Source organism: Chiloscyllium plagiosum, chromosome 24, assembly GCF_004010195.1.
Source record: "Chiloscyllium plagiosum isolate BGI_BamShark_2017 chromosome 24, ASM401019v2, whole genome shotgun sequence".
In the NCBI taxonomy this organism is placed as follows: domain Eukaryota; kingdom Metazoa; phylum Chordata; class Chondrichthyes; order Orectolobiformes; family Hemiscylliidae; genus Chiloscyllium; species Chiloscyllium plagiosum.
Window position 1 is genome coordinate 3,691,872 of NC_057733.1, and position 13,825 is coordinate 3,705,696.

The 13,825-nt window shown below is 44.1% G+C and overlaps 1 protein-coding gene across 1 annotated transcript in view; it reads left to right on the top strand.

The window, feature by feature from the left end:
• Positions 1-6,232: 6,232 nt before the first annotated feature.
• evpla (envoplakin a) overlaps positions 6,233-13,825 on the top strand; it is an 81,748-nt gene continuing 74,155 nt past the window's right edge. The window contains exon 1 of the mRNA XM_043714322.1: positions 6,233-6,518. Coding sequence (XP_043570257.1) covers positions 6,466-6,518 — 53 coding nt within the window. The 5' untranslated portion in view covers positions 6,233-6,465. The remainder of the gene's footprint in view (positions 6,519-13,825) is intronic.

Sequence of the window (13,825 nt, forward strand, 5' to 3'; positions counted from 1 at the left end):
AAAACTTTTCAATATTCTTACATTCTGTGCAAGGAAGAATATCTTGCTAGGTTGGATATCAGAAAACCGCCCAGGCCTGTCGGGTTGGTGGAAGATTGTTATGGTGCATATTCCCCTGGATTTTCTCACAAATATGGTACACCACAAAACTGAGAATTTTTACAAGACATGGCAACCCTTTTTGAAATACCTGGACACAGATTTATCTGCCACACTAACAAGGGCTTTTATATAGCTGTAACGATTGTGTTTCATGAGTCTAATATCCAGGCAGGAGGAACTGTGAATGTATGAGTGTTTTGTTTGGCTGGGCTGAGTTATTACTATTTAGTGGTTTGTTGTTAGGTATTTATTTAGTTAGTTAAATAGCTAGTTTAGGTTTTTTTTTTAATTTTATACTTCTCTATATATGTTTATACATTAGTATAGGAGGGTGGGTTGGGGATTTTTTTTATTATTTGGGTTTAGTTTTGTACTATTTTTGTACTGTTTTGAATTGCATTGTTTTGTATTTGCTGTAATATTTAAAAATCTATATTTTCTTAATAAAAATTTATTATATTAAAAAAAACTGTAACTGAGTTCAACATTTGCACCTTTCAGAGTAATTGAATTCTGCTTCCTTCTGAGACCACTGGGAACCATTTGATGGTGGCATTTCCCAATGGTGTGTCAGTTGTAGCTTCAGAGTCAGGCTCCTGCTTCAGAGAGAGACAATTATAGCTTTAAGCCCAACCCAGAGCATCCGGGATGACCTTCCAAAGAACAGCATGGCCTGAATTTATCTAGCACTTTGTACAATCACTGAATGGCTCAAATACTCCACTGTCAGTGAAGTACTTTTGAAATATTGTCATTGTTCTAGAGGAGGTACAGCAACCAATATGTACACAGCAAGATCCCACTATCCGTAATAAGTTAATAAGCAGATGATTGGTTTTTGTGAGGTTGGTTGAGCGATAAAATATTATTGAGGAGACAGGGTGGAAATCCCAATTTCTATTTTTGGAAACATTGCCATGTGATGTTTTAAAAAATATTCACTTGAACAGGGCTTGGTTTAACAGTTCCTGTGAAAAATGGCATCACAGATCATGCAGTGCTCCACAGGAGTTGTCAGCTTTTTATCTTATTCTCCAATTTTGGGGTGGGATTTAAACAGAGATCCCTCTGACTAAAACTGAGCCACGGCTGAAGACTCAAGGCAAGGACTGGGTTGTTCTTGTTTATTTTAGATTTCTTTTTGCCAATTTTCTTGTCCCTCTCTCAGAAAGGTAACATTCTCTTTCCACCCGGACCATATCGCAGGACTAGAAAATCGAGAAAGAGCACTGGGTGCTGACAGAAACTATGTGAGGAATGTGTGTGAATGAGTGAGAATCACATTCTCTGCATTCAAATGACTACCAAGTCACAGCTAGAGTATTGTGTGCAATTCTGAAACCCACATTTCTGGAGAGGTATGATAGCACTGGGGAAGGTGCAGAGGAGATTTACTAGGATTAGATCCCTACACTATTAGATTTCCTTCAGCCCAACAAGTCCACACCGACCCTCCAAACAGTAACCCACCCAGACCCATTTCCCTATGACTAATGCACCTAACACTAAGGGCAATTTAGCATAATCAATTCACCTGACCTGCACATCTTTGGACTGTGGGAGGAAACCGGAGGAAACCCACGCAGACGCGGGGAGAATGTGCAAACTCCACACAGACAGTCGTCCAAGGCAGGAATCGAACCCAGGTCGCAGGCGCTGTGAGGCAGCAGTGCTAACCACTGAGCCACCCACAGGTGCTGCCCTAACTGGAGAGTTTCAGTTATGAAAAGAGGTTGGACAGACTGGGGTTGTTTTCCTTCCAGCAGAGGAGACTGAGAGACGATATAATTGAGATTTAATTTGATTTATTGTTGTCATGTACAGTGAAAACTTTTGTTTTGCAAGCAGTACAGGCAGGTCATAACATACAAGGACCAAAGAGTGCTTAAACAGAGAGAGACATAAAGAGTTATAGCTGCACAGGACACATACAAAGAAAGATCAACAGGAGGTTTGAAATTAGGTGCACTCAGCAGTTTAATAACAGCGGGGAAGAAGCTGTTCTTGAACCTGTTGGTAAATATGTTTAAGCCTGTATAACATTATGAAGGACATAGGGCAGACAGGAAGAAACGTTTCCCCTTGATGGAGATAAACAGATTTAAGAGGCAAGAGGTTTAGTGGAGATGTGAGGAAAAATCTTTTCAGCCAGAGAATGGTTGGAATCTGGAACTCACTGCCTGGGAGGGTGGTACAGGCAGAAACCGTCATCACATTGAAGGAGTATTTAGATGTACACTTGCAGAGGAAAATCACCAGTACAGTGTATTCAAAATGCATGGGTACCCAATGAACACAGTCCACTGATTTCTCAGTAACAAACCCAAACAAGCAAACAAAACACATCCTGAAACCCTAGCCACTCCCCTACATCAAAGACATCTCAGAAATGACTGCCAGACTACTCAGACCACTTGGCATCACAATAGCTCACAAACCCACCAACACACTAAAACAGCAGCTAATGAACTTGAACTTGAAAGACCCTAAAAAGACAACAAGCAAAACTAATGTCATTTACAAAATACCTTGCAAGAACTGTAACAAACACTACATTGGACAAACAGGCAGAAAACTAGCCACCAGGATATATGAACACCAACTAGCCACAAAACAACATAACCCATTCTCACTATTATCTTTACATACAGATGAGGAAGGACACCACTTCGACTGAGACAACACATCCATACCAGGCCAAGCCAAACAGAGACCAAAATGAGAATTCCTAGAAGCATGGCATTCCAATTGGAACTCTATCAACAAACACATTGACTGGTCCCATTTACCAACCCCTGAGAAAAAGATAGGAAATGGCATCACCACAGGAAATGATATCACCAACCCAAGGAAACCTAAACACGTAAATAAAAAGCAGGCCTTACCGTTTTACCACCGGTTTCATCCAGAGACTCACTGAAGATGTTACCTAGTACGATGGCAAAACGTCTGAAGGCGAACCTTCCAGCTCAGCAAGCAAACCTACAGCCACTACACTTGCAATGCCAAGACATACAAGGCTGTGGGCCAAGTGTTGGAAAATGGGATTAGAATAGTCAGGTGGTTGTTTATAACTGGCACAGACTGGATGGGACTTGAAGTGTTTGGGAATGTAATTTGAGATGTTTTATCAATGCAATATATTTTGCTGAAAGGACATTATGGAAATGCTTGACTATGGTTCACAGATTAACACTGTGTCTGGTCTATGGCCCCATCTCACTTGGACATCCCCAGTGGCCTGACACAGTTCATCCTATTACACGAAGCTCTACATTAGTTTGTGAAGCCTGCCATTAGCACGCTGAGTCACAGGGAATAAGAACATAGGATATAGGAGCAGGTAGGATATTCAGGCAATAGTCTGATGCATTTTTTTGGGTATACAGAGATACAAGGCCTTTGCCCAAGACGTATCAAGGCTGGCCATCTCCCTGATGCTGGTCTTTCTTCAGATCTTCAGCGACAGATGAAGATGATATTATTGCCACTCATGGCAAGCTGAGTATGTCCCTTACCCATCTCTCATGCCAAGGTGTGGTGGACAGACCAAGACCAGTTTGATTTGATAACCAACACAAGGTATGGTTAATGGTGGTGGGTACAATAGTTATTTTAAGATTGAATGATGTTTGAATAAAGTTGCGGCAGAATTGTGCTATGGTTTTACTATGCCCAAATGCTGTGCTGATTCCTGATGAAGGGCTTATGCCTGAAACATTGATTCTTCTGCTCCTTAGATGCTGCCTGACCTGCTGTGTTTTTCCAGCACCACAGTCTTGACACAAATGCTCTGCAGTCAGAGTCAAAACGTGTGTTGCTGGAAAAGCACAGCCAGTATCCGAGGAGCAGGAGAGTTGACGTTTAGAACATAAGCTCTTCATCAGGAATGCTCTGCCACTTATTGGATGAACTTTGACCTGTTCAGCATTTTCCTTATCTATCCCATAATCTATGATTCCTTTAGTTAGATTAGATTACTTACAGTGTGGAAACAGGCCCTTCGGCCCAACAGGTCCACACCGACCCACAACCCACCCATACCCCTTCACCTAACACTATGGACAATTTAGCATGGCCAATTCACCTGACCTGCACATCTTTGGACTGTGGCAGGAAACCCAGGCAGACGGGGGGAGAATGTGCAAACTCCACACAGACAGTCGCCTGAGGCGGGAATTGAACCCGGGTCTCTGGCGCTGTGAGGCAGCAGTGCTAACCACTGTGTGTCTGAAAATCTACTGTCTTGAAAGTACTCAATGATTGAACACCAGGAGCCCTCAGTACAAGTGACTGAGTACTCAGTGACTGATCAGTCAGAGCCATAGAGCAGTACAGTATGAAACAGACCCTTTGGTCCGACCAATCCAAAATGACCATAATCTGAAACTAAACCAGCCCTACCTGCCTGTGCTTGGCCCATATCCCTCCACACGTTTCTTCATGTATCTCTCCAATGTTTTTTAAACGTAATTGAGCACACATCCACAACTTCCTGGGGAAGTTCATTCCACAGTACAGTATTGAGTACTCAATTACTGAGCATTCATAGCCCTCAGTAGTAATGATTGAGTACTCAGTGACTGATAATTTAGAGCCTTCAGCAATACAGAATTCCAAAGCTTCACAGCCTAGGGAATGATGAATATTCCTCCTCATGTCAGCCCTGTCTTATGAAGCACGTTCCTCAGATTAAACCGTCTCATTGTCAAACGCTCAGACAGGGAGGGTCAGCTGCTCGGTGCTGGATGGGCAGTGCTGCTCACTGCACTGTTGCAGTTCATGGTGAGGGGCACTGCTACCATCCTGTTTAAATTGGGACATTCCAGGTCCTGCTTGGACTCCACTGGGAGAGAAAAGCCACTTCCTGGGCCAACTAGAAGAGTCTCTTGTTGTTAATAAGATATTGTTTATTGTATGTTAATTACTAGTTAAAGTTACATTAGAGTTTGATACAGAGACTACAAAGGGGACCTGGGTATTTGGTCAATCCTTCGAGGTCGTCAGCTGTTCCACCCACAAGGCCAGATGACATCATCATGGTGGGCAGTGCTTATGGCACACCTCAGGATTAACCCTTTCCAACCCATGTACAAAACTCAGTAAAATCAGGAGATCTGTCATGACTTGAGCAGTCCAGACTGATATTCTGAGCACCCTGAGAGTATGATACAGGTCAGCAATACCATCTTTCAGATAAGACCCTTCTCCCTCCTCTCAGGAGTACGCAGATGAAGTGATTCTGCAATAGGGTCAGCAGTTCTCTTGAGTGACAAAAGAGGCACGGTGGCACAGTGGTTAGCACTGCTGCCTCACAGCGCCAGAGACCCGGGTTCATTTCCCACCTCAGGCGACTGACTGTGTGGAGTTTGCACATTCTCCCCGTGTCTGCGTGGGTTTCCTCCGGGTGCTCCGGTTTCCTCCCACAGTCCACTGTAATGTAATGTAATCTAATCTAATCAAATTATTATGGATGCTGGAGACCCAGTTCTGAAGAAGAGTTATACCAGACTCGAAATATCAACTCTATACCTTTCCCCGCAGTTGCTGCCAGACCTACTGAGTTTCTCCACTACATTCTGAATCACAGGATGAGAATCAGAGAATCATGCAATAGTTTTTTTGTGCTGGAGATCTTTAGCCTCTCTTTTTTTCTCTTTCATTCTTTCCTTCTCTCTAGTTTCCTTTCTTTCTTGCTCTATCTATTTTATCTCTCCTCTGCTTCTATTTTTTTTCTGTCTTTCTTTTTTGTCTTTCTCTCTCTGTTTCAATTCTTTTTCTCTCTTTCTTTCATACTTTCTCTCTTTCTCTCCCTATTCTTTCTTTCGGTGTCATTCTCTCCTCTTTGTTTCACTCTGACACTCTCATTCTCTCTATCTCTTTCTTTCTCCCTTCCTGCTATCCCCATTTCCACCAAACCCTTCACTTCCCACTCAGTGTGTGACTCTTCCATGTGAGAGCAGAATGCAACTGAAGTCCTTTTAAATTACTGACTGCCTGAAAGTTCAGCTCCCTGGCAATTGGACTCTGTGTACCTTCATGATTCATTGGGCTGAAGTGGGTGGAGTAACTGGCTTCTCCTTCTCTCAGTCACATTCCCTTCTGAACCAGTTCTGCAAGTTTCACATCAACCTGAAACTCTGTGCTTGATCTTCCTTGGATCACCTGTCATTGAAAAGGAGCCTCCCTCCAAGCCCAACTTTCACTGAGAGTTGGAATTTGCTGTGCACACACACACTGTCTGCGTATCTGCATGTGGGTATTTGTGTAAGAGACAGAGCCTCGGACAGGCACAGGAAGAGCCACAAAGACAGAATCAGAATAACAGGGATTCATTGACATCAGAGGCAACACTCTGGCAACATGTTCACGAAAAAGAGCACGTTTAAGGTCTCCCCGAGCAGCAAGACATCAAAGTGAGTAGCAATCCTCGTCCTAGTAATCTGGTTACAGCTGATGGCACCAATGACCAGAATAGAGTTGTTGGTGATGGTGGTGAATACAATGGGAGTCCTCTGACTAGCAAGTTGATTGCTTAATGCGAAAGTATGATATTCATTATCGGCTGATTCCTGGCTTTACTGCCCAGTGTATTGTTAGGCATTAAAACAAATTATTACAGTAAAATGTAACAGAATACTAATTGAAACGGGTCTCAAAAGATTTACAAGTAGCATTTACAGCAGTAAAATCTGAAAATTTTCCAAATATTGTTCAAATAGCTAATGGTTCCATACTATCACCATTGGTTCTGGATGTTGAATCTTAGACTGAAGCTCATGTCTTTTTTTACTGTACAGTTTTTAACAGTACTCAGGAGCTCTGCATGAAAGCAGAAGTCAGTCATAGTTTGAATTTGGATTTCTTTTCAGGCTCGGAATCTCGATTGTGACATGACATTTTATGGCAACTTACATGATCATGTAGGGACTGGTGGGGAAGGGAAGAATTTAATCTAATAGGAAGGGTTTGAGGGATATGGGCCAAGTGCTGGCAAATGGGACTGGATTAGGTTAGGATAACTGGTTAGCATGGATGGGTTGGACCAAAGGGTCTGTTTCTCTGCTGTACATCTCTTTGACTCTATGACAGAAGTGATTTGGCTGTCATGGGTGTGTGGCTGAATAATCAAAACTCATCCTCTTTCCTCTGACAAAAGAAGTCATTTGCATCAGGTATGGACAATTAGGGCCGAGTATAAAAAAGCTACATCAAAGAAGCAATTCTCTCCAAAGACCCTTCCATTAAATATTTTATCCTGTATAAATGTTATGAACTCCCAACACAAGGCACTCTGACAGCAGCATGGGTCTTGTTAGTTTCAGGTTGGAGGCATCAAATCCATCATCCTGCTCTGAATCACAATTCACAAAAATTTCAGTAAGTTGCCATAACTACATCTACTCCAGGTTAAAAATCCACTGGTCATCTTGAAAGTGCCCACAGCCTTTAGGGCTGTTCACATTATTTTCAGTCAAAGGGGATTGGACAACTGCAGAAGCTGCTTAGAACACACCATTCTTATAACAACTCCTTGTTTAGTGTCCTGCAGGCTAACCATGTTCACAGCGTCTTGGCTTTTTCCATTCAGATGGACTTGGAGTTGGACTGTATGTTTGACAGCTGTTCATAGGCCATTCGCTGGTATGGCCTGTGACTTTTGGGGAATTGTAGTCATTTGCTAATCACCCTGTTCAGAGATGTTATGGCATACAAGGTGGGACTTGAACCTAGGTCTCCTGCCTGAGGGGCAGAGATACCACCACTGCACCAAGACAGCTGTTTTGGGGAATTGTACTTTTAGAAGTGTAATGCATGGGCAGGTGTTGAGGTATGGCTGTTTTCATTTGGCACTGTGTTGTTGGTGCACAGTGGATTCGAGAAATGCCTGGTACCTATCCATATCATTTCCATATATTCAAAGTTTTGAATGATGGTGAATTCAGACTGGGAGCTGTACGGTTAACACAACTCCTGAAGAAATGCTGTGCAGATAGCAATGCCTTTATTCTCAATCTTGATGTGTATCCTGGAGATAAATAGAAGCTTCTCACTTTGTTTAATCTGAGTTTCAACATATTTTCCTTGAACATAAGCTCATTCCTGTTCTGTGGGCTGGATATTTGCCACATTTCTAGTTATTTTCGAAGCAACCTGTTCAGGGATTTATTACACATCTCTGGACCAGGTGGACTTGAACCTTTCAACTTAAATTTAAAACAGGAGATAAAAGTGGAAACAAAAGATATTGCTCAGTCATAGTTGGTAGCTGAGTAAATTGCTGATTGGTATTTTGTGTGTAAACGTGTGTCTTAGCTCAGTGGGAACACCTTTTGCTTCTGGTGAGAGGCTGCTATTTCAGGCTAATGTTCCAATGCAGCACTGAGGGAGTGCTGCTCTGAGGTGACACCTTTTGTGTGAAGTGTTAAATGGAAGCTCCAGCTGCCTTCTCAGATCAACGTTGAGGATTCAAAGAGAGTTGCTCCCAATATTGTACCCTCACAGGTGGTCTGGTCTGTGTCTTGCTGTTTCTGGGATCCTGCTGTGCTGAAATTGTCTGCTGAATTTCCTGCCTTACCTAGGTGACTTTACTTCATTGGTCATAAAGCTCTTTGTGTCTAAGTTTGCAGGAGTGCTGTGTAATGACAATTTGTCATTACGACCTGGCTTAGTCTGTGGTGTGATCCCATTGTCAGACTGGTTAATGATCCAAGGTTGAAAAGTGTGACGCTGGAAAAGCACAGCCAGTCAGGCAGCATCTGAGAAGCAGGAGAGTTGACAGTTCAGGCACAAGCCCTTCATTAGGAATGTTGTGGGGAAAGGGGGCTGAGAAATAAATAGGAGGCTGGGGTGAGGATGAGAGGAAGGTAGTTGGGAAGGTGATAGGTAGATGCAGATAAGGTGGTGATGGTGATAGGTCAGAGGGGAGGGTGGAGCCGATAGGTGGGAAGGAAGATGGACAGGGAGGACAGTTCAAGAGGGCGGTGCCGAGTTGGAGGGTTGGAACTGGGATAAGGTGGGGGAAGGAAACTGTTGAAGTCAACATTGATGCCATGTCATTGGAGGATCCCAAGGCAGAAGATGAGATGTTCTTCCTCCAGGTGTCGGGTAGTGGATTTGGCAGTGGAGGAAGCCCGGGACTTGCATGTCCTTGGCAAAGTAGGAGGTGAAGTTGAATTGGTCGGCCACAGGGCGGTGGGTTTGTTTGGTGTGTGTCCCAGAGATGTCCCCCATTTTGATTAGTACTTAAAGTGCTGGGGGACCTGAACAATACCGTACAAATGAACCACTTGGAAGTGACAGCTAAAATAGCGTAATGACATATTTCAGGGGCAAATCTGGCCAATAGATTTCCTCATGAGTTGGAAACTGTCTCGTTACTGGGCAGGGAACAGCCAGTGGGGATAAGGAGCTCTTTTTAAGGTTGGCGATCTGTGACCAGTGGGATTCCACAGGGATCTGCGTTGGAACCCATAACTGTTTACAACCTATATTAGAGACAAAGGAAAGAAACAAATGCACTGTAGCCAAATTTGCAGATGACACAAAAATAGGTGAAATGGCAAGTTGCAAGAGGATTACACTGAGGAAAGATATTATTTCATTCAAGGTAGTTGAAAGAAAGTTCACAAAGGATGATCCATGGTATGGTAGGATTGTCCTTATGAGCAAAGGTTAAATGGCTTAAAGGTCTAAACTGGAATTTAGAAGAATGAGACAGTCTCATTGAAACATATTGGATTCTTAAAGGGCTTGACAGGGTCAATGCTGAGAGGATGTTTCCCCTAGTGGGAGAGTCTACAACCAGAGGGCATAGTCTCAGAATAAAGGGGGCACCAATTTAAGACCGAGATGAGGGAGAATTTCTTCTCTCAGAAGGTTGTGAGTCATAGAGCTGTACAGCATGGAAACAGACCCTTTGGTCCAACTCATCCATGCTGACCAGATATCCTAAATTAATGTAGTCCCATTTGTCAACATTTGGCCCTTTTCCCTGTTTGGAACTCCTTACCACAAAGAACTGTGGGGGCTGAGTCTTGTGTATGTTTAAGGATGAGCTGGAGAGATTCTTGTTCAGTCAAGGAATCTAGGGTAATGGGGAAAGGGCAAGGAAGTGGATGTGGGCATGTCAGATCAATCACGATTCCATGGGCGGCACGGTGGCACAGTGGTTAGCACTGCTGCCTCACAGCGCCAGAGACCCCGGTTCAATTCCCGCCTCAGGCGACTGACTGTGTGGAGTTTGCATGTTCTCCCCGTGTCTGCGTGGGTTTCCTCCGGGTGCTCTGATTTCCTCCCACAGTCCAAAGATGTGCAGGTCAGGTGAATTGGCCATGCTAAATTGTCCATAGTGTTAGGTAAGAGATAAATGTAGGGGTATGGGTGGGTTGCGCTTCGGCGGGGCAGTGTGGACTTGTTGGGCCGAAGGGCCTGTTTCCACACTGTAAGTAATCTAATCTAATCTAATCTGAATGGGGAAGCAGACTCGAGGAGCCAAATGGCCTACTGTTGTTCCTATTTCCTACTGGCTTAAAGTTTCTTCCAAAATTCCCATTTCAACGTTGTTTTATTTCATCAATATTTTGCAGTCACCTGACTTTGAAATGGTCGACAAGAATGCCAGGAATTCAGGGTGGGGAGAATGTAATGTCATGTGAGGACTACACCCCATTCCTCAGATGTAATAGAATGATCAGCATTGTTAATTTGTCATCCCACAGGCGAGTCAGACCAGGCACTATCTGGAAGAGGGTGTTATCGGAGTTGTGGTGACAGACTCTGCCTGTTTGTGGCCCATTACTAGTGCGGGTGGGGGGCAGTCAGTTTAAGATGGCTGTTTGCTGATGGAGGGATCACTCAGGGTGTAATAAGTACAACCATTTCCATAGCAAACATCACCTTTTAATAGAAGGTGAAATCACTTCAATCTGAAGGTGCTGGACCACTGCCACAAAGCAAACACGATAAAGGTTCACAAATAAATAGTCATAGATAGTGTTTAATAATCACTCATTTCTCCATGTCAGCAGTCAGCAAACCCTTCCCTGGGAGTGATTTTTTTCCCCCATTATAAATTCCACCTCCTCTTGTGTTCATTGGCCCCTCTCGAGGCTCAAACCATTTCATGGGCAAAGTTTCACAGGATCAAACCACCCTCCTATCATTGCCCAAGTAACCATTATTCACAAGTCTGTCCAAAAACTGCAGTCCTTTTACACATCCATACCCCACAAGGATAGCCTCCACGCCCTCTGATTCTTCCTCTCCAACAGACCCATCATTTCCCCTCCACCAATACCCTCCTCTGCCTCACCATTACCCTCCTCTGCCACACCAATACCCTCCTCTGCCTCACCAATACCCTCCTCTGCCTCCCAATACCCTCCTCTGCCCCACCAATACCCTCTTCTGCCTCACTAATACCCTCCTCTGCCCCACCAATACCCTCCTCTGCCCCACCAAACTGGTCCTCACCCTCAATAACTTCTGTTTTAACTCTTCCCATTTCCTCCAATTGCAGGGAGTGGTCATGCGCACTTGGATGGGCCCTAGCTATGCCCGCCTCTTTGTCAGCTATGTCGAACAGTCCCCCTTTAGTACCTACACAGGCAGTCCCTTACTCACAAAGATTGCTGACCAGCTATTCAACAGTGATAGGCATCAGAGCTAAGCCTGAGTCTGTATGTGGCAGCTGCTCACAACATGCTCATATTTGATAATGGTCACAAAATGACAATCTTGAAGATTTTTCCTTCCCCCTTCATGAACTAAAGCAACTCTGTTGGAGCCCAGTTGAGATCCGCTAACTCTCCTGGGACTGTAATTCAAACCGGAGATCTTCCTGATCCAAATTCACACACCCTGTAACTTCAACTTACTTTAATTGAGAAAGAAAAGGAAATAGTTTCATCTCCGCAGTGCCTCTCAACACCTCAGGACATCAAAGCTCTTTACAGTTAAAATCATAACTTGAAGTGTAATTTTGGGTTTATCAAAACCAGCTCGTACACAGCAAGATTCCAGAAACAGAAACTTGGCGATGATCTGTTTCAGGTGTTGGCTCGGGCTGAGTAATGGGAAGGGGTGAATCACCCTGCTCTTATTTGAATAATGCAAATGGGGTCAAGGCCGCAGTTTCATATCACATCCATATCAAGGCACTGTTGGCAGTGCAGCACTCCCTCAGTGCAGCATCACAGTGTCAGCCTGTATTTCTGCTTGAGTGCCTGAATCTGGGCTCGGACCCATAACCTGAAGGCTTAAAGATGAGAATTCTCTCCAGTGACAAGGCTTATCCAACAATTCTTAGCTGAGTGGGAAGTCAGGCTGGCAAGGGATTTAATTGGGGACTGATTGATCCCATGGTTAGGTAACGGCAATGAGCCCCACAGACTATTGCACAGCCTGTGAGTCTAGGGACTGGGGAGCTGTCATTGAAATGCTAACATTCCCAAGTGTAGACACTGAGGATATATGTTCAGACTGCCCCACAGCACTTGAAGGAATATAAATTAATTTAAAACGGGAAGCTAAAACCTGTCTCAATGACAATGATTATCATTGAGATGTGGGCGGCATGGTGGCACAGTGGTTAGCACTGCTGCCTCACAGCGCCAGAGACCCGGGTTCAATTCCCGACTCAGGTGACTGACTGTGTGGAGTTTGCACATTCTCCCCGTGTCTGCGTGGGTTTCCTCTGGGTGCTCCGGTTTCCTCCCACAGTCCAAAGATGTGCAGGTCAGGTGAATTGGCCATGCCAAATTGCCTGTAGTGTTAGGTAAAGGGGTAAATGTACGGGAATGGGTGGGTTACGCTTCGGCGGGTCGGTGTGGACTTGTTGGGCCGAAGGGCCTGTTTCCACACTGTAACTAATCTAATCTAAAAAATTGCTGTAAAAAAAGCCATCCCATTCACTAATATCCTTTAAAGAGGGAAATTTGCCATCTTTACCTGGCCTGGCCTACATGTGATTCCAGAACCACAGTAATGTGGTTGATCTAGCTTGCCTCTCAGTTCAAGGGCAATTAGGGCTAGGCAATGAATATAAGCCTTACCAATAACACCCAAATCCTCTGAAATAGAAGATCTCCCTCCAATTTCACCATTGCTTTATTCTGACTGGGTTACTGCAGGAAAAGGGGTGGCTGTCTGAAGACCGGGAACTGGGAGCGGGAATCTCTTAGGATGGGCAGTTTTATGCTGGAGATACCTCAACAAAGGGTTAGAGGACACATATCGGAGAAAGTACAAAACACCAAGGTTTGTCTTAAATATTTAAACAATAAACTTAACTTGATGACCTACTTTGGAGGGCAGTTAAGTTTCACCCACACTACCAAAACACAAACAAGAGACAAGAAGAACCCTCTTGGTGCTTCGGGCCTGCTCTGCCATTCAATAAGATCATGGCTGATCTTATTTTAACCTCAACTATACACTCCTGCATCTGCCGATAATCTTTCATCCCCTTGGAAATCAAGAATCTATCTACCACCTCCTTAAAATATTTAAAGATTCTGCATCCACTGCCTTTTGAGGAAGAGAATTCTATAGACACACAAGCGACTGAGAGAGAAAAAATAAATGTTTCCTCACTTCTGTCTGAAATGTCAGGGAGACAGTGAGGCCTGCAGATGCTGGAGAGTCAGAATCGATAAAGTGTGGTGCTGGGAAAAGCACAGCAGGTCAGGCAGCATTCGAGGATCAAGCGAGTCACCATTTC